The sequence below is a fragment of the Myotis davidii genome, unplaced genomic scaffold, assembly GCF_000327345.1.
Source record: "Myotis davidii unplaced genomic scaffold, ASM32734v1 scaffold30, whole genome shotgun sequence".
Lineage (NCBI taxonomy): Eukaryota > Metazoa > Chordata > Mammalia > Chiroptera > Vespertilionidae > Myotis > Myotis davidii.
In genome coordinates this window covers 2,311,445-2,332,239 of record NW_006282874.1, presented here as the reverse complement: position 1 = coordinate 2,332,239, position 20,795 = coordinate 2,311,445, and the positions used below count along the sequence as shown (strand labels likewise).

General features: G+C 54.7%; 1 protein-coding gene across 1 annotated transcript in view; it reads left to right on the top strand.

Moving 5' to 3' along the window:
* The window catches only part of TG (thyroglobulin), a 152,913-nt gene that overhangs the window by 38,467 nt on the left and 93,651 nt on the right, over window positions 1–20,795 (top strand). The window contains 10 exon segments of the mRNA XM_006753290.2: window positions 934–1,050; window positions 1,939–2,054; window positions 3,428–3,536; window positions 6,303–6,494; window positions 8,847–9,011; window positions 12,157–12,222; window positions 14,625–14,705; window positions 16,785–16,922; window positions 17,892–18,068; window positions 19,458–19,569. Of these exon segments, the coding sequence (XP_006753353.1) occupies window positions 934–1,050; window positions 1,939–2,054; window positions 3,428–3,536; window positions 6,303–6,494; window positions 8,847–9,011; window positions 12,157–12,222; window positions 14,625–14,705; window positions 16,785–16,922; window positions 17,892–18,068; window positions 19,458–19,569 (1,273 nt within the window).

The window sequence follows — 20,795 nt, the reverse complement described above, 5'->3', positions numbered from 1 at the left end:
CAGCAGGCAGAGCTCGGAGCTTAGGCGTCCCCTCCGACCTGCAGGGGGGTTTCCGTGTTCAGGAGCTGCCCCGCTGGGATGTCCGCATGCCTTTCCCCACAATCCCCTTCACTTGCCTTCAGGGGAGCTTTCTCGTTGGAAGGGAAACCGCAGTCTCATTTTTGAGGCTCTTGTCCTCTTGAAGAAGCAAAGGGCATGGAGTCTAGTGGCATCACTTCCCAAGCAGGTGCTCGCCCGCTCTCCGCCCGCCCCACGTCCACGCCCTGCACTGCAGGCCTGGTTTTCTTGGGAAACTGTTGCAGAGTGAGGCTCGCTCCTGGCGCATCACCACATGATTTTTCACTTGGTGAGGACCGAGCTCAGAGGCTTGTAGCCTTCTCCTCCCTCGCTGGGTCCCTGGAGCGCAGACCCGAGCCCAGGTGTGTGGCGGCAGCTGGAAACGCAGGTGTGATGCGCCTTTAAACAAACACGGTCGGGAAGGCCCGAGCCACGTGCCACGCTTTCGGATTGACATGAGCCCGTGGGCACATGTGCCCATCGTCTTTCAAAAACCACCTGCCTCTCTCCGGGAAGAAGTGAAGTTGTGTTACGGAAAGGAAACGTCCAGCCCAGGAATTTTAAGATTCGCCTCAAAGGGAAAGGCAGGGAATACCGCTGAGAGACACTGCCAATGAGAAAAAACTGAGTTGTAAGGACGAACATAAACGACATCCTCTAACTTTCCTCCTTGCTTCCCGGCAATGCGGCGGGAAATGAGACCTAAGTCGGAGCTCTCAGTGTTACGGGGAGGCAGCGCGCTGGGGCCACCTCAGAGGGAACCCTCTCCTTGGGGCCTGCGCGTGGCCCCGGGCCGGGGAGGAAGGTGACTGCTGGCCCAAAGCCCTTTTGGCTTCTACCCTTCAGAGTCTGATTTCATTTCGAATTTCCTTTCAGTGATGCAGAAATTTGAGAAGGTTCCGGAATCGAAGGTGGTCTTCGACACCGAGGTTGCCGCAGGAGTCAGGTCCCAAGCTCCTGGCTCTGAGTTCCCCCTGGCGCAGTGCCTGGCAGGTGAGGGGGCGGGGATGGGGCACCTGGAGAATGGGTGGAAGCCGGCTCTGCCGATCTCTGATCTCGCAAGACAAATCGGACAGAACCGCTAAAACGAGCATGAAAACATACACTTTAGCCCAAACACGTTGGAGTCCATTGATCCCCCCAACGTGCATTTAGCTCATCATTTCCCTGAAGAGTGCATAGGGCATCTACTATGTGCCAAGCACAGTGGGATGCCAAAGGTTAGGGGGCAGAAATGAAGGGCACTAGCTCCTTATAGAACTATGTGTCCAGGTTGGGTGACACATTTGTCTATTTTATTTTATTTATTTTTAAAATATAATTGTATTGATTTCAGAGAGGAAGGGAGAGGGCCAGAAAGATAGAAACATTGGTGAGAGAGGAAGATCATTGATTGGCTGCCTCCCGCACACCCCACACTGGGTATTAAGCCCATAGCCCGGCATGTGCCCTGCCCGGGAATCGAACCGTGACCTCCTGGTTCATAGATTGACACTCAACCACTGAGCCACGCTGGCTTGGCCACATTTGTCTATTTTAACAGCGAGACCAAAGAGGGGTAATAACAGCTACCATTTATTTACTGGGCATGGGTCTGTATGAGGATTATTTCATAATCCTGCCAGCATTCGTGAACAGTCATTGTTGTCCGATGCTGCAGGTGCATGTGTGTGTGTGTGTGAGTGTGTGTGTGTGTGTGTGAGTGTGTGTGTGTGAGTGTGTGTGCGAGTGCGAGTGTGTGAGCACATGTGTGTGTGCGCGCGCGCGTGTGTGTGAGTGTGTGTGTGAGTGTGTGTATTTGGGTGTGCTGGGGGCAGGGTGTCCGTCCGTCCTCAGCAGCACCTGGGAGGGACATGCACTGACGGCCCGTGGTGCCTGCAGGCTGTGCCGTGGATCCGGCCTGCAGCTTCCTCACAGTGTCCACGGTGGGGTCAGACGTCTCCTGTGACTTCTATGCTTGGACAAGTGACAGCATCGCCTGCACAGCTTCTGATCAGGTGAGTCCTGGCCGCCACGTGGCCTCTCGGCCTCTCGTCCATCCGTCTGTCTGTCAGACACACCCGGTGAAACCCACACCGGGCTGATTAGGTGATGGGATGACAGCGTCCATGGCCAATCCCTTGTTCCTCTGTCTCTTCAGAGTGATGAGACATTGGGAAATGGAGGTGGATAGAACTGCTTCTGGTGGAGCTGCCACAAAGGGTGTTCCTCTGAGCAGCATCGTGTCCTGACCCAAGAGGCAGAAGAGAATGTCGATGCCAAGCCCCCTCCTGTTCCCCACCAGCTTACTCACCGGGCAGGCTGGCACGGCATGCCCCTGGCCCCTGTCCAGAGCCCTCTGTCCCTTGGAGTCCTGGACCCTGGCATTCCTTTCCATTGGGACAGTAAAGCGTGACTGTGGCTTACAAAGAGGAAAGTTAAATCTTAGACCCCGTGAAACAGCGGTTTCTGTAGGTGAGAGCTGATCGAGTGTTGGCAATGCCATTGTTACCATGGGTGAGGGCAGAAGGGTGTGCAGGGAAGCCCCCCTCTGTCTCCTAACCACTCCTGCCTCCTCACACAGGCAGCCCTGCATTACCCTCTCCAGCTCCTGTGGATCCGGCCAGAAATTTCCTGTGTTTATAAGCATCTTTGTTCACATGCTAACATTTTATAATACATATTTTTTCCCCTGTACTTTAATAATTAACCTTGTTATTTTTTAAAAAATATATTTTTATTGATTTCTGAGAGGAAGAGAGAGGGAGAGAGAGATAAAAACATCAATGATGAGAGAGAATCATTGATTGGCTGCCTCCTGCATGCCCCACACTGGGGATTGAGCCCACAACCCGGGCATGTGCCCTTGACTGGATTCGAACTAGGGACCTTCAGTCTGTAGGCTGACACTCTATCCACTGAGCCAAACCAGCTAGGGCAGTGTAGGGAGCGGCTAGAGGATTAAGCCTCAGGCTGACCTTTGGCAGGGCCACAAACAAGTCCCAGCCTGGAGGGCAGAGCTCTCCTAGCATAATTAAGCCTTACCTTGTAGCCCTCCCAAATTCCTTCCTAAGTAGCTATGGCTGTGGGACGAGCATCAAGTGTTGCCAAAACAAGAACATTTGTATACATTTTAATCTACCTTTGTTTTAATGAGACTATAAAATAAAGCATCGGCTTGCAGGCTGGGTCTTTCTGTGTCCTCATCCAGGCGTGGGAGATCCACCCAGCCCCAGCTGTATTCTCTTTGTCTGTCTTCTTTAATCCTTCACCGCCCCTCCTCAGGCTCACCCTTGGCCATGCTGGCTCAGCACAGGGCGGTAGTTAGGCTTTGATATCTGTCTGTGGACTGGCTGTCACGGGATGATAATGCAGCCTCTTTCATCTCCAGGGTCAAGGCGCTGCGGGGAACGCCGAGGCCACCGGCTTTGGAAGTCTCAGGTGCCAGGTGAAGGTGCCGCCCAGGGACCAGGGCTCTGTGGCTGTGTATCTGAAGAAGGGTGAGTGAGGCCGGACGGGTGGCCCCAGACTGCTTTCCAGCAGGTGCGTTCGGGGGGGCCAGACTGCCCCCACACTCCGTGCAGGAGCCCCACTTCCCTCCCTCGGTCCTTTGCTTCTCGGGCAGACATGTCATAGCTGAGCATCTCAGACAGGCACCTGCTGAGGACTTGCCATGCCATTTCCTTTCTCACCCTCACCTGAGGGCATTTTCCCCATTGATTTTTAGAGAGAGTGGAAGGGAGAGGACGAGACAGAGAGAAACACCGATGTGAGAGAGACACAGTGATTGGTTGCCTCCCACTGCCGCTGACCTTTGAACGAACCGGTTTCCAAAACATGCTCTCGGGGATGTACATGCCGGGAGCCTGCAACCGAGCTATGTGCCCTTGACCGGAAGTGAACCCAGGACCCTTCAGTCCACAGACCGACACTCTACCCCCTAAGCCAAGCTGGCTCAGGAGACATGTCGTTTTCATTCACACCCTCATGTCTGGTCCTCAGCAAAGGCCTGTGAGGACTGGGAGGGTCATTCCCCAGGCGAGTAACTGAAGCGCAGAGCAGATGCAAAGGCTGTGGGCAGAACCCACGGAGTCCAGACTGTGTGCCCCACCCAGCCCCCGAGGCTGCCTGTGATGTGGGGGCATCTGGGCTGCGGGCTCCTGCAGTTGCCTGTCCTGGGCCTTCCCACCCATGGAGCTTCACTCACCCCCCCTCAATCCCCTCAGTCCCCTCCCCCACTCTCGTCCCTTTCATCTCTGCCCTCCCGGGAAGTCATCATCCCACTGGCTGGGGACCAGAAGACAGCCACGGGCACCGGAGCAGGGACGGGCAGGATGAAGAGTGGCAGGCGTGCTATACTCATAGGTCCGTAACGCAGGGCAGGTGGCCTGGCTCCCAGCTTCAGACCTGGGCTGCAGACAGCTTGCAGCGTGTGGGGACGGGGCCACGCCCAGGCCCAGAGCCTCGTCTGACCTCGGTCCTCAGCAGGGACAGCGTCAGTGTCTCCTGTCTCCAGTCCTTCTCCCACCGCTGCCTCCGTCCTGCTCGATGAGGCTCCCTGGGGGCCTGGCGCCCCCAGAGCTCGGGCTTCTCTGATCCACCGCCAGGGTTACCAGACTTTCTGCCCAGTGTTTATCCCAATTATATTCACTGTTCATCTTAAAAATAGCAGAGCAGGGAGGTTATTTGCTAAAAAGAAAATGAACAAATACAACAAGTAGCCCCTCCCAAAAAGTCAATTTAAAACGGTTCCGTGGCCTTGTATACAGTTTTTAAAAATGAATTCTATTTCTTGTGAAGTGCTGGCTATATTTTTTCTCCTCCTCCTCTCCTGGAAGTTTAGACTTTGGGGGAAATTGCAAAGGAAATTGTGGTGTTTCCTCGCTGCCAAACCAATCAAGGGCAGACTCCTTTTTTTTTTTTTTTGGTCTTGTTTGACTTTTTAAGACATTTTTATTTTTAAGCAGCAAATGCAGAGAGCCAGAGGGGGGAGGCGGTAACCGGGGCCTGGCTGCAGAGCACTGCTCTGGTCAGGACGGGCCTTGCACTCCACCTTCTGTAAAAGGGGAAGGGACTGTCCCAGCCGTGGGAGAGCACACATTTCGGAGCGTCTCGCACAGTCTGTGGCACCGACGAGGCGGACAAGCACACGCGCTTGCACGCCCGAGCGTGTGTGACCGGGAAGAGGGACAGCCTGACGGGGGTTCGGAACACCCTCCGTCCACACCCACCTTACGTCTGCAGCCGTGAGCCTGGAGGAGAGGCTGTGGGGTTTTCAGAATCAGAAGACGGTGCTCAAAGGTTCCCTGGAGACTGTGTGGCCCAAGCCCCCCATTCACGGTTGAGGTCAAGAAAGAGGAAGCGTCCAGTGGAACCCGGGACCTCAGGGCAGGATCTCCCCATCTCTTAAAGGCCACCCACACCTGCTCCATTGTCTGGGACGGGACCATCGCGGGGTCCCCTTGGCACTGGCACCCACAGCAGGATACCCACTTGGCAGGCACTGTGGATGCAGCTGTAAACAGCACAGATGGAATGGCTGATTGATAAAGAGATTGATCCAGATGCCCTAGCTGGTTTGGCTCAGTGGATAGAGCATTGGCCTGGGGACTGAAGGGTCCCAGGTTCCATTTCGGTCAAGGGCACGTGCCCTGGTTGTGGACTCGATCCCCAGTGTGGAGCACGCAAGAGGCAGCTGATGAATGATTCTCCCTCATAATTGATGTTTCTATCTTTCCCTCTTCCTTCCTCTCTGAAATCAATAATAAAAATATATTTTAAGACATAATAGCAGGCCTAGTCGACTTGGCTCAGTGGATAGAGCATCAGCCCGCAGACTGAAGGGTCCTGGGTCCATTTTGGTTAACAGCATGTGCCTCAGTTGCAGGCTCCATCCCCAGCCCTGGTTGGGGCACAGGCAGGAGACAAGCAATCAATGTGTCTCTCTCTCTGTCTCTCCCCTCCCTTCCACTCTCTACGAATCAATGGAAGAATATCCTCAGGTGAGGATTAACAATAATAATAAACAAACAAAGAAAAAATGATAAGCAAACGTCAGCTCTCCACACACCGCCGTTAGACCCGCAAGGTGTCATGGTGCTTGTCCTGGTCTGTGGGCGCCACGGCCACCTCCCTGCACAGGCACATCTGACCTTTCATGGCACAGAGAGGGTCAGACCACATGCTGCCACCATCGGCCAGTGAACCCTGGTCAACTCTGCATTGTTTTAAACATTAAAAAAAAAAATGTTCCGCCTCTTCCCCAGGCCAAGAATTCAGCACAAGAAGTCGGAAAAGCTTTGAACGAACCGGTTTCCAAAACGCGCTCTCGGGGATGTACAGCCCCGCCGTGTTCGCGGGCCTGGGGTCCAGTCTGACGGAGGCGCACCTCTTCTGCCTCCGCGCGTGTGACGCGGATGCATGCTGCGATGGCTTCATCCTCACGCAGGTCCAAGGAGGTAATACCGACGGCCACCGTGGTCTCCAGAGGACGGGGAGTGCGTGGGGTCAACAGTCTCCACAGGGAGGGATAGTATTCACCCTAAACGGCTGCTTCTGCATCAATCCCGTCTCCAGGAAGAGCGAGAACCCACTGAATTCCTCACCAACCGCCCTTCCCTCCTTCGTCACTCCCACTCTTGCTGCTGCTTTCTTACTGTATTTGGCAAGGACACTAATTCCATCCTCACCTCTGCTGTCCGTCATCGGACTGTATTAGGTTTTGTTTTGTTTTGCTTTTTGCCAGTTGTGCCAGTCTCCTCATTGCTCTCTCCCCCCAACCCCAGTGCTAGGTTCCCCTCCCTCAAAATCAGTCTGTACAGCTCTCAGCCCTACTCAGGCTTTCTCCTCCTGAAATGTGAGCTTGTCTTTTTTTTTTTTTTTTTTTGCATCCAAGCTCGCATGTGCATGTCTTTGGTGGATTAAAACATTGACACGATAAGATAGCCTTATATCCTCGACCCCTGGGAGGGGACTGGAAATGCTGAGTTTACCTCCCAGCGACCAGTAGTGGCTCAAAGGAGAATGTTTGCTGGAGTGGCAGGGCAGGAATCTGGCTCAGAGTAAGTCCAACCCTAAAGTCCCTAGTAGGTGCAATGCTCTGTGGTTATATGATGTGCATTCATGTTAGTGTTTAGATAAGCAAAAGATAAATAGATAAATGATAGATGATAGATTGATACATAGATGGATAGATAGATGATAGATACATAGACAAAGAGGTGATGGATAGATGATAACAGACACAAGATAAATAGGTAGATACACACATGTACACATGATCACACACATGTATATAGCATGTCTTTATGGGCACATATTTAGAGACACGGCATCCCAGGCTGGGAAGCCCCTGCCTTCTCTGGCCTGCGTGTCTTTTCTGAGGACCCCGCTCCCCAGACTCAGTTGCTCACAGACCGTGTGATCTCCAGCTGGAAAGGCTGACCTCACTTTCCGGAGGAGCCCATGTGGAGGAGTGATTTGTTCCAGGAGCGGGGAGCCCGCAAACCCTTTTCCATGTGCTCTGGCCGGCGGCCTGCTTGCTGCTCCCGCCCAGTGTCACCTGGGATCCGTGACTTGTGGGGAAGCTATGCTCTCTTGGAGACAGACACGAAACCCAGGCCGATGGCTTCCCAGTCTCGTCCAGCGGCCAGATGTGGGGCTGTGACTGTAAAGCGTTGGCTGGACCTACTGATGGCCAGGAACAGAACCCGATCCGTCCTTGCCCCAGTCTGCAAAGTCACTTAACTTGTGGGTGGACCCGTCCAGCCCAGCGACACTGAAGCCTCCTCCCACCTCCAACCCTCAATGGCTTCATTTCCCCTGATCGTTACTAATGAAAATTCACGGTGCTTCCAGACCTGCATTTCAGCAAGGCAACTTGGGGGTGGGGTTCAGAGGGACTCCGAGGCCCCAGGTTCACGCGAGCGCAATGGAAACTGGCGATGTGCTCAGCAAGGTGACCTCTGACCTCTGGCCCCACCTCTGAGACACTTGGAGTTCTCATTGATACTCTTATCAGAGGTGGGGATCCTTTTTCCTGCCAAAGGCCACTTGGATATTTATAACATCATGGGCCATACAAAATTATCAACTTAAAAATTAGCCTGCTGTATTGGGCCAAATACTTAAAAAAATATTTTTATTGATTTCAGAGAAGAAAGGAGAGGGAGAGAGAGATGGGAAAATCAATGATGAGAGAGAGAGTCATTGACTGGCTGCCTCCTGCATGCCCCACACTGGGGATGGAGCCTGCAATCCGGGCCTGTGCCCTGACCAGGAATCGAACTGCAACCTCCTGGTTCACAGGTTGATGCTCAACCACTGAGCGCCGGCCGGGTTGGACCAAACATTTAATTAACTCACCCTTAATGCCTCGGCAGGTCCAGACCAAATGGTATCTCGGGCCTCATATGGCCTGTGGGCCGGATGTTCCCCACCCCTGGGAGTCTGGCACCTAGAGAAACAAGCAGCACGGGGTCTCTCCTGAGGCCAGAGAGCAGAAGGAAAGACACACGTGCCCCCTCTTGATTCCTTATCTGTTGTTTGACTGGTGAGAGGGACAGTGAGGTGGGCAGACATCCTCCAAGCTCTTCCTGCCCAGCCCTTGGGAGTGTGCCAGTAAAGACAATGGCATGGCCACCAGGGAAGAATAACCCAATTTAATACCAGGCTTCTGAGTGCCAGCTCCCTGTCCGCCTGCAGAATTGTGCCCTGGCTTCTCCTGAGGCCTTTCAGGCACAGAGGCCAGGCCAGTCTCTAAAGGGGCCCCTTCCCATCACACCAACCGCTCTCCTCTCCTGACCCCACAGGTCCCATCATCTGTGCCCTGCTGAGCTCCCCCGACGTCCTGCTCTGCCATGCCCAAGACTGGAGGGACCCCTCCACAGCCACGGCGAATGCTACGTGTCCCGGGGCGACACCCGGCCAGGGCAGCCGCCCGGGGACACTGCTCCTGGGCGGCCAGGAGTTCCAGGGTAAGTTGCCTCCTGCCCACGTTCCTTCAGGACTAGAGTCTTCCCCAGCAAGGTTTGCTGCTGCTCTCGTAGGAGCCCCTCCCGACCCCGAGGAACTCGTGCTTCTGCTAAGGAGCTGGACCCGAAATGCCATAGACACACGCAGGGCCTGGCGGCCGCTCTCCACAGAAGCGGTGATGCAGCTCTTCAGGCTGCCGGTGGGCCGAGCGAGGCAGGCTCAGCGGGCGGCTCTGCGGGTCTCAGCCGGGCTCACTCGGCATCTGGGGTCCGTGGCAGTTGGCTGGTCTGGTCGTGGTTGGGGGGGCCTGGCCCTGCTCTATGGCCCCCTCGTCCCTCTCCTGTAGACGTCAGGAAGGGAAGGACCAGGAACCACAAGAGGTTGAGGCTTGGGCCTGACAGTCACCTCTGAGGGCACATGGCTGACGGGCGTCCAGGCGCGGGAAGACCCACATGGCCTCTGGTGGCCGGAACCTCACAGTCTGGGCAAAATGGGTGACTGCGGAGGAGTGAAGCCCTGCAGGCAAAAATGCCATCTGTCCCCATTCTACAGCTGAAGAAAATGAGGTGCACAGATGTGAGGGCTTCCCATGCCCTCGGGGCTTGTAGACAGAGGGCTGGGATCTGAATTAGCACTTGAAGGCCGTATGGAGTGTTTGACACACGGTAATGACATTAGGGGATATGCGAATCCTTCTAAAACCCTGCCGTTGTTTTCTGGGATGCTTTAAAAGCTGGATTGTGTCTTATTAATGTTTGGTTTTACACCGTCGAGCGTACAACCCAGCCCCGCATATCCGTGGGGTGCGCCTTTCCCAAAGCCTGGAGGAAAGATCCCCGAATTGGGTGGAATTCCACGACGCTTAGTTTCTTCTGGGGGTGAATAAAACCCAGCAGCTCATTTATGTGACGGATCCTAGGCATATGGTATCGATTATTCCGTCAGGCAGCCCAGGATGGAAAGGAGCATTTGAAGAGAGACGTGGGATATATTCATGGGCAGTAAATCCACAGTGAATTGCTTAACACGGAGCATGTGCTTGGTATGTGCCCAGAAGCGAAGAATGTGTCCTTGTCTGGCCTCCTGGGGGGGACTGGTGACCCAAGGACTTTTGGAGTCTGGGGTTTTGGAGTTGATGTGCGTGCATATTTGGGGTGCAGTCAGAACTTTAAGAAGATGTCCTTTGATGGGGATCTCAGGCAGCCTGAGGCATAGTCATGATGTTCCAAACTGGAGGTTGGAGCTACCAGCATAGTCTACTTCAAGATTTAAAGGGCTTCCCATCTGGTGAGGCTCAGTGGTTGAGCGTTGACCCATGAACCAGGAGGTCAAGGTTCAATTCCCGGTTGAGGCACATGCCTGGGTTGCAGGGCTTGAACCCTGGTGAGAGGCCTGTAGGGTGCAGCCGATCGATGATTCTCTCTCATCATTGATGTTTCTCTCTCTCCCTCTCCCGTTGGGTGTGAGTTGCAGAGATGAGCTTCGAGGTGTGTGAACAGCCATGAGGAGGGGGTTGTGGGGCTCGTGCACCTACCCGTTTCTGTTTAAGCTTTGTGCCTGGGTTGACCTGGGCCTCAGGTAGGAACCCTCGCCGGGTCTGCATCTCTTCCGTTTCCAGGGGGCATGTCTGGACGTTTTCAACTATCAGGTGTTGGAGGCCTTGATCTTCCTATTTCCAAGAAAGATGGCTTAGACAGCTCTGGGACGGCATATGTCTCATTCCTGACAAAGGCCTGGCGTGTAAAGGAATGAAAAACAGGCCGATTCTAGTCCCCCACTGCCCACGGCGACTGGAAGCTCAATGGGAAAGACAGGCCTTGGCAGCAGCGCCCCAGGTTCGCTGGGAATTTCAAAGGCTTCCTGTGGTTGAGCGATGGCGGGCCTCGGGCAGATGGCTGGTGCTCCCCGCACAGGGTCTGCTTTGCATCAGCGACTGTCATTATCTCGGGCGCTGGGAGCTCGGCGGAGAGACTTACCATCGTCCCCGATCATTGTCACCAGATGCCCCCGGAGCAGATGTCGGATGGGTGCCTACAAACAGGACGCCCCGTTGGCTCTTTACAATGTCGTTGATTGCATGCCACTGTGTGCTTAGCACTAAGTGGACTCAGGACAAGGCTGATCTGGGAAGGTCAAGAAATACATGAGAGACCTGGGGAAGTGCTGCAGGGAGGAGAAGGCAGCCGGGGAAAGGTGCACTCTGACCCCTGGGGAGTCTGGCCTGGCGTCCTGTCCAGCCCGGGACTGTGGATTCCATAGCCACGCAGATGCGGCACGTGACCTCCACAGAGGGCAATTAAGACCACACAGCCCCCATCAACCCTCAGGAGCCAGGCTCCATGCCAAACCCCAAAGCCCTAAACATATCCGGGAGCCTGCAGCCCCGACTACGGAGCCAGTGCTGATGACTCAGAGTCGGCAGGCCTGTCTGTGGGACAGGGACGTCCTAACCCAGCCGTCGTGGAAAGAATGCAAGGATGTCTGGACAGGCAAAGCTGTCCACCTGAAGTATCGCTCAGCAGGGGGCATGGGATGGTGGTTGTTTGGGTCCTAGGTGCCCTCTCACGATCAGTGACATCAAACCAGGGACATGTGGGGCATGGAGGGAAGGTCTTCACTCAGGAAATGAATTTGGTGGCGGATGGACTTGGGCCCTACGTTTACTCAGTGGCTCCGAGTGTCATTGATGGCCTTGTTGTCCTCATTTGTCCCTCCTCGCCGGCATCTGTGTACTGAACACCAGTTCTCCACAGGGATTGTGGCGGTGGGGATATAAGAAGGAGTCAAACCCAGCTCCCAACCTCAGGCAGCTCTAGTGATTCAAGGAGCCGGACAGTCATGGTCAAGTGTGAGCTTAAAAAGGGGGGCGCTTGGTTAGTGCTGTGCAAATCCAGACGGTGCTGCAGACTGGGATGCTTAAGGCATGAGTAGCCCGGGGGGGGGCGGGGGTGCCCTGAACAGGAGACCAGGGGTCTGACAGCTCTGGTTTGGGGATCCAAAGGCTGGAAGAGACTCCAAGAAGCTTTTAGGGGTGCACCTGTGTGGCGGGAGAGGCCAGTGTGCGGGAAGCGAGGCAGTGTGGTCTAGTGGTTCCCCCGTGAGAGCAAGCCCACTCCAGCTCATAGAAATAACCATCTTCCTTTGCAGGCCCGGACCCCCGGGAAGGGACTCAGGGCCCCCTGACCAGTTTCCAGCAGGTCTATCTCTGGAAAGGTAAGCTCTGCGGGAGCCTGCCCGGCCCTGGCCCTCACTCTTGGGGCACACTGCTCTTGGTTGAGCATTGACCCATGAACCAGGAAGTCACCAGTTTGATTCCCAGTTAGGGTTCAGGCCTGGGTGTGGGCTTGGTGGTGGTGGTGGTGGGGGGGCGGGGGTGCCCTGAACAGGAGACCAGTGGTCTGACAGCTCTGATTTGGGGATCCAAAGGCTGGAAGAGACTCCAAGGAGCTTTTAGGGGTGCACCTGTGTGGCGGGAGAGGCCAGTGTGCGGGAAGCGAGGCAGTGTGGTCTAGTGGTTCCCCCGTGAGAGCAAGCCCACTCCAGCTCATAGAAATAACCATCTTCCTTTGCAGGCCCGGACCCCCGGGAAGGGACTCAGGGCCCCCTGACCAGTTTCCAGCAGGTCTATCTCTGGAAAGGTAAGCTCTGCGTGGGGGAGTGGTTAGGACACTGGTGACGGGAGCCTGCCCGGCCCTGGCCCTCACTCCTGGGGCACACTGCTCTCCCGGGGGAGACGGCAGAGATTTTCTTTCCAAGCTTGTGCTCTGTGTGGACTAGCAGGGCCTCAACTCTCATCAGATAAGACACCAAAGTCTGAAAGAAAAAGAGCAAGTGTGGAACCCAAGAAAGGAGGGAGGAAGGAAGGACTGGCTCCCGTGAGACCAAGTGCGCTGGCCACGGGCGCCCTTGTTCCTGGGATGGGAGCTCTGATGGCAAGGCCAACTACGGGGAGGGGGTGGGGTTTCTCCCGGGGGACTTGGCCACGGGTGCCTCGCTCCCTGAGGGCAGGGGGAAGGGATAAGGCCCCCGGGGTGGTGCATGGACTCCCGCCACGGTGGATGCACAGAGCAGGGGGCAGGGAATGAGGAGGCTCACATACCTGCACGTTCAGCATCGCCTTCCTGTGTGTCTGGCCTCCTTTGAGTTTCCTGAACGTTGGCCGAGTGCCTACTCAGAGCAGGGACTGTGAGGGCATGTGGACTATGGGATGGGAGAGATGGGCGGGGCACAGCCTTGACCTGTGAGGCCGTCCAGTCTCAGGAGGGAGCAGGCAAGAAGTGGACCGTTGCCTGTCATGGCTGCAGGAGCTGGTGAGAGGCACGAAGAGAAGATCCCAGCCCCTGAATCCCTTCCCTCCTCTCCCACCATCCCTCCCTCCTGATCTCTAGTGAGAGAGAGAGAGCGAGAGAGAGAGAGAGAGAGAGAGAGCGGGGTCTTTATTGAGAGAGAGAGAGCGAGAGAGAGAGAGAGAGAGAGAGAGCTGGCGACCTCTTCCTGTGCTTGTGAAATGGTGTGAAAGAGGCAGAGTGTGGGCCTGGAGTGGCTGGGGTTGAATTCTGCTTCCATTACTTACTGCCCATGTGACCTTGAACACACATCAATTATCCCCTTCAGCCCAGACCCTCCGTGGGTAATGCAGCAATAGAAATAGTACTTGCCCCGTAGAGTGTTGTGGGCATTGGCAAGACAATACATGTAAAGGGCTTAGAACCGTGCCCAGCTCATGATAAATGCTGATTCATGTAGGCGGTGGTGGTGGTGATGGATGGGGGAAGAGCAGGAGGAAGGAGGAGGAAGAGGAAGAGAGGGAGGGGGGAGGAAGAGGAAAAAAAGTACCCATCATCATCATCATCATCTTCATTTTAAAATGGTATGATGAGGGTATACACTCCCTCTCTCATTTAGTCTTACCTATAAGGTTAATATACAGGCGGGGGGAGGGGGGACATATTTGTTCAGTTTTCCAGACAAGAAAAATGAGACTTAGAGCAGTTGAGTGAAATGTCCACAGGAGTCCTGGGGTGGGACCCAGACACTGGTCCCAAGTTCAGTGCCTCCCAGTTCTCAGAAAGTCCCGATAAAGGAGGAATTAGCTGGTAGAAAATGAAGAGATGGCATCTCCATGGGCTATTTCCCACACTAAAACAGGAACACCCCAAACTGCCCAGCACCCCATCCTCCCCACGCTCACGCTGCTGTCACGGTGACCTGGTCCCAGCTGGGGCATTTAATTTCTTGACTTTCCATTGATGTACTTGCCACGCACACGGGCTAAGTTATTTCATCGATAGGAGTCTCCGTTTCCTCGAGTGAACTGGAAATCTTACTCCTTACTTCACAGGGATTGTAAAGGTCAATATTTATGAACATGTTTCATCAACCTGAAAGGGTTTATAAATGTTACTAATTTCAACAGCAAGGACAGTCATAGTTCTGCTTCTGAGCGGTTGGCTGACATTCCACAGAAGGCCAAAGAATGCAGACCTGCTCCCCGAAATTACCCCAGGTCATGTGTTGGGCACCGGGCTGCAGACCGTGACGACCTCTCACATGGCCGCCTTATTGGCCTCCTCCTGCCTCCAACATTGGAACAACGATTCTTTTTCTACTCCTAGATTCTGACATGGGGTCTCGGTCCGAGTCCACGGGCTGTAGAAGGGACTTGGGACCAATGTCAGCACCTCCACCGGAAGCAGGTACCAACTCCAAACCTTTTCGATCAACGTGGGCGTCTGGCTGTGGAGACAAGATGGGGATGGGAAGGGGCTAAGCCATGAGTGGACCATTCACGTGGCTCCGTTCTGCAGCCGGGACTCCCTCTGAGCTTCTAGCCCAGCTGAGACGGGAGAACCAGCAGAGCTTTGTCTATGACTTGGAATCCCTCCCAGGTCTTGGGGGGCAGCTCCCCTCCAGGTGGGTGTGGAAAGGGGTCCTTCTTCTTGGAGTCACGTGATAGCTCTGTGGCTTGTAGGCGTGGCCCTGGCTCAGAGTATGATGGTGGATTTTAGAGAACCTTCTCAAGTGCCACAAAATCATTCACACTGACGTTGCCACGAGCCCTGTGTCCACAGGGCTCACTCAGGCTGAGCGCATATACTGGGTCTCACGGGCCGCGCACAGACGAGGAGTCCCATGTGCCAGCCACCACATGGCAGTGTGACCAGGGCTGCGGTGGGGACAGGGAAAGTGGGAGTGCAGAGGAGGGAGGACACTAGGTGACCTGCAGGAGTCAGGACCTCCGAGCAGCCTGGCAGGGTCTGCCAGACAGTTCCAGGCCACCTGGGAGACCATGTTCCAGGTCAGGGAGCAGCTTGTGCAGAGGCCTGGAGGATAGCGCAAGGGTGAAGGAACTTGGGGCGTGCCTTCTGGTGCTTTCGGGCCCCCTGTCTTGCTATCCTTCCTTCCTCGCTGTCTGTGCTCCTACCTGTGCCAGGCCCAGTGCAGTGGGGGAGGGCATGCAAACTGACCCTGAGACACTAACATGAGATGCAGCACCTCACATGGCTGGGGTCCCAGAGTGGAGGATGGCCAGCTGGCCCTTGGTGTCTGCTGGCTCTAGACTTCCGGCCTTGGCAGACCCCCATAAACCTTTTATCCTCCTTGAGAGATTGTTGCTGGTAAGGAAGCCCCAAGGCAAAGTTGGGGTTTATGTGGGATGCAGTGCCCTTAGGTCAGAGCCGCGGGCTAAGGAACATTGTAAATGTGCCCTGGCTCATCTCCATCACCTGCTTCATGCAAAGTCAGACCCACATGAGGTGCAGATATGCCCCCCTCCTGGGTCTGGATGTGGGGTCCCTCAGCCCTGGAGAACCTGCTTATAGAGCCATCAGCATCAGAGCAGGAGGGGACAGTGTGGGTCCCTGAAGCAAGGGGAGCAGCAGGTAGGGGAGAAAGCAGGGTCTACATGCAGGCGGTGCAGCCAGCAGCATGGTGGTGAGCGAGGACCAGTGTCTGCATGCTTCCCCGGGTGAGTTCAGACACCCGGAGGTGCAGCCAAGATGCAGGTAGAGCCTGGACAAGAAGAAAGCTTGGGCTTCCGTTCTCAGGAAGTGGGGTGCCCAGGAGGAGCCTTCAGCCGGGGATCACAAGGTCTGAAGCCAAAGGAGAGATGGGGGCACGGATAAGCTGGAACTCCCAGGGTTGGGCTGAGGGGAGCTGACAGCTGGCCTCACATGACAGCCGCCTCTGGGAGAAAGCGGGGACTTCCCCGGGGCTTCGGAAGACAGCAGGGGCGTCAGTGCCTCAAAGTTACGGAGTCAGCTTGGACGCCACAGCTGCCTAAGGATGGGGCGGCTGCTGTGGTCGGCACAAATGTGGGACCCCAGCTTCAGGGGCAGCGGCCAGAAATAGCCGCGGAAAGTCCCGCCTTGGGGGAAAGTTGAACCAGAAGGCTCCCAAGGTTTCTTCCAACCAAGATTCTAAGATTTTTGCAGCTGCATAATTTTAGGGCTTTCTGGGACCTTCTGAACCTTTCTCACCTGACCAGACTCCCAGTCCTATGGACCTCAGAGCTGCTCTGGCCTCACATACCCTGAAAATGTGTGTGTGTGTGTGTGTGTGTGTGTGTGTGTTCACATGGCTTCTTTCCCAGCTCTTAAAACCTTGCCAGGACTCACTGCTTTCTTTCCTACAACAAATAATCATCATTATGGATTGAATTAACTGGAAATGAGGAGAAAGAGAGAGAGAGAGAGAGAGAGAGAGAGAGAGAGAGAGAGAGAGAGAGAGATTGAGGAGATAAGGGAAAATAAGTTGATTTCTTCCTTCTCTTCCAGATATGACGTCACAGCTCTTCTCCCCTGTGGACCTTACCCAGGTCATTGTCAGTGGGAACCGGTCCCTGCCCAGCCGGCAGCACTGGCTGTTCAAACACCTGTTCTCACCTCAGCAGGCAAACCTGTGGTGCCTTTCCCGTAAGTATCCTTAGACCCTGTCCTCCTGCCTCCTGACCCTGTGGCCAGGCGTCACAGCCCAGGTTAACAACCGGAAAAACAGAGAAGGTCAAATTCAGTGACAAACTCCCAGGTCACTGCAACGTTACCACCGTGGTCGATGCAAAGAAAGGACATAACACCCATCTTCAAGATGCTCACACTGTAGTCAATTTCTACTCTGCTCCCAAACCCATTCCATCCATCCATCCATTCTTCCTTCCTTCCTTCCATCCATCCATCCATCCATCTATCTATCCATCCATCCATCCATCCATCTATCTATCCATCCATCCATCCATCCATCTATCTATCCATCCATCCATCCATCCATCTATCTATCCATCCATCCATCCATCCATCTATCTATCCATCCATCCATCCATCCATCTATCTATCCATCCATCCATCCATCCATCTTTCCATCCTTCCTTCCTTCCATCTATCCATCACCCACAGGCATAACCTATGTCCTGGGTCTTGTGCTTGACCTTGGGGATGAGAAAAACACACACAAATATGCCCGTCAGAGAGCTCACGTAGACCAGGGGCAAAATATAACATGGGAACAGCAGCGGGAGATCATCCACGGAGCTCATAAGGTTTGACCGTCCAGTGGCCTCTGGACTGAAGGCCCTGGAGGTCTCTGAGCTGGTCCTGTGTAGATCCGGTAGAGTTTTACCCTCTCTCCTCCTGGACTGCGCACCCCTCACCCTATTAGACTCTGCCTCTATTTGGAGCCACATGGACCCCCTGTTTTGTACACGACCCTCTCCCCAGCTATCAGAACCCGGTGTTTTCCTTGGGCCTTCCCGACTGGACAGCCCTGACTGTCCTGGGCATGTGCCTGCCTGGAAAGACCCCTCGGAGGCCTGTCTTCTCAGAAGATCCTGCCGAGGTCACGGTCCCTGAGGCCTCCCAAGCACTGAGCCCGCTGCTCCCTTGCTGCAGGCTGTGCCCAGGAGCCCTCGTTCTGTCAGCTGGCCGAGATAAGAGATAGCGCGCCCTCGTACTTCACCTGCACCCTCTACCCAGAGGCCCGGGTGTGTGAGGATGTCCTGGAGCCGCGTCCCACGGGCTGCAGGCTGATCCTGCCCCGCAGGCCGAGCGCCCTGTTCCGGAGGAAAGGTGAGTGCTCCGTGGGATGGGCGGAGACGGCGTTTCCAGTGGGCGGAAGTAGCCAGTCCAGTCTTCCTTTGATAAAAACAGACTTATCCGTGCTCCTTACGGAGCAGTGACACCATTCACAAAGGCACCCAGTCGGCTGTAGAGAACAATCCTGCCCTGGAATGCCGGCCTCAGAGAAGCTAGTGCTGATACACGGAGCAGTTAGATCCCACCAGGCTGCATGTTACAGAAACCCCACCCACAGTAAAAAAATTAATTTCAGAGAGAAAAGGGAAGGTAGAGAGAGATAGAAACATCAATGAAGAGAGAGAATCATTGATTGGCTGCCACCTCACGCGTCCCCCCCCCCCCCCGCCCCAACACACACACTGGGGATCAAGCCTGCAACGCAGGCATGTGCCCTGACTGGGAATCAACCGTGACCTCCTGGTTCATAGGCCCATGCTCAACCACTGAGCCACGCCCACTGCTGACACTCTTTTTTTTGGAAAAATTTTTTTCACTCGACACAGTCTCCATTTCTTCCAAGACGTTATCTTTATTGACTGTTCTTTCATCTTTGCTGGAGGCCTTTCTCCGATAGCTGATGGCCTTGGTTTTCCACTCAATGTAAGAGAAGGGCCCAAAGTTGATCAGGAAGCTCTCAGTGAGCAAGGGAGCTTGTTGACCTGAGATTTGCCTGGAGGGTGATCTGGTGGGGCCACCCTTTGGGGTCCCTCATGTCATGATTTTTAGGTCCTGCCCATAGAGGAACCTTAGCATTACCTGGCCTGGGGCATGAAGCCTGGTGCTGTTGGTTTGGATCCCAAATAAGGTTGGGAGGAAGTCTCGGTATTCACCACGTGCATTGACTGGAAAGACTCCTCCGGTCTCCGGTGCTGCGCCCACCATCACTCTCCCTGGGGCACCCGAGACACTCCCACCTTTGTCCTCTTTAGAAAATGAGGCGTCCGTCCACTGTCCTGTGTTGGGAAGAGGGCGGAGAGCAGAGGCAGGCAGGAGCAGGAGACTAATTGCTTCCCGCAGAGATTCCGTGCCCATCCTGCTTTCGCCCACCCCGCCCACCGGTGCCGCCCTCAAACCCTTTGGGATTCCGGCAGGTGGACGGAGTGGTTTCTTGCTTCTTCCCTCAGAAAAGTCCTACATGCTTTGAGGTCTACTCACTCAGTGTTGTGCTCTGCCTGTGTGTGTGCCAGCTTCCAGGATGGCGTTGCTATGTCCCCTGTCCCGGCCTCGTGGTCTTTGTGCCAGTGTTATTGCTGTTGGGGTGGGAGTCGCACCCTCTTCCACTGGAAGCACCCAGCCTGCTCTGTGCACCTTCATCCTCATACTTTTTCGGACCCGGCAGATCTCTCCCTACCTGATATCATTGTTTCCTTCCCTGCGCAGTTGTTCTGAAAGAGACAGTGACGAACTTTTACACCCGCCTGCCATTCCAAACGCTGACCGGGATTTCCATTAGAAGCAAAGTGCCCATGTCCGACAAGTCCATCTCCAACGGGTAAGCTACGTCGCCCGCCCCATCCCGCTGGGATAGTTATTCTAAGGCACCTGTATCTGCATCCGAAAGAAGGGGATATCTATCAGTTAAAGGCTCACGCAGAATAAAACCTGAAGCTCAAGGCAGAGGTTGATAAAGGTAATAAGAAAGCCACCATGTCTAAGGACCAGGGCTACAGTAGATGACTAATGGCAAACGCGAAATGTAGCCTGGACCTCCCATCAGCTGATGCAACAGGAAATGCAAAAGGACAGGAGTCACGTCTTATCAATGAATGACAATGATCAGACAGACGCTGTAATGAACTTGATCACAAAGCCTCACTGTGCTCTGTTCAGAATCTGGAGAGCAAATAGAACTTCTAACAGGACCACAGGCTTGTATGGACTTTGGGTTTATTTTGTTTCGTTTTTTTAGAAACGCTTTTTGCTGCTGTTGCTAGTGGGCTGTTGTATAGCTGTTTTCACTGAAGACGATGCTTCTCTGGGCTTAGCCTCTGGTTCTGACCCGTCAGAATCAGCAGGACTTTTCACCACCCACATTCCCTGGGCCTGCTGAGCCAGCATTGCTGGGGGTGGGGTTCAAAAATCGGAATTTTAAGTAAGCTTCCCCTCTAAAGTGCTTTTGTACTTTAGCATCAGGGCATTTTCCTGTGAACTGTTGAGCTGAGAAGTGTCGTTAGTTTGTAAAACGGTGTTGTTGGCATTTAAGATCTGCTTTGGAGAAAGGAGACAAAAAGGTGATAGGATGTAGTCTGTCTGGAGATGGGGCTGAGGACACCACCGGTGCTGAGGGGAGGGGCCAGAGAAGCAGGGCGGAACCCAGGATCAGCCTGTCCCTGGTGTGGGAAAGGGCTGAGGGACTCGGAGAGGGTGTGTTGGTGGGAAAACACATGATCCAGGCTGGAGAAGTGGTGGGTGGGCACCGGGAAGGAACTTGGGTGGAGGAAGCGCTCAGGAATCGGGAATGAGCGACCTGAATTGGGACATATGGTCGGGCAGAGGGAACTCCGAACTGAGCCCAGAGCAGTGGTTTGGAGCCACTACGTTCCTTCTGGTAGCACTGGAGGGTGGGGGCCAGGAGCCACACTGAGTAATCAAGCAAAGGAGGTCCTGACTCACCCGACAGAGGCGTGTCCCGGAGGGAGATTAGCCCGCGGTGGAGTGGGTAAGGGGGGACACTGCTCTTTGCCACTTCAACAGGCACCTGATTGGGTCACTCCAACT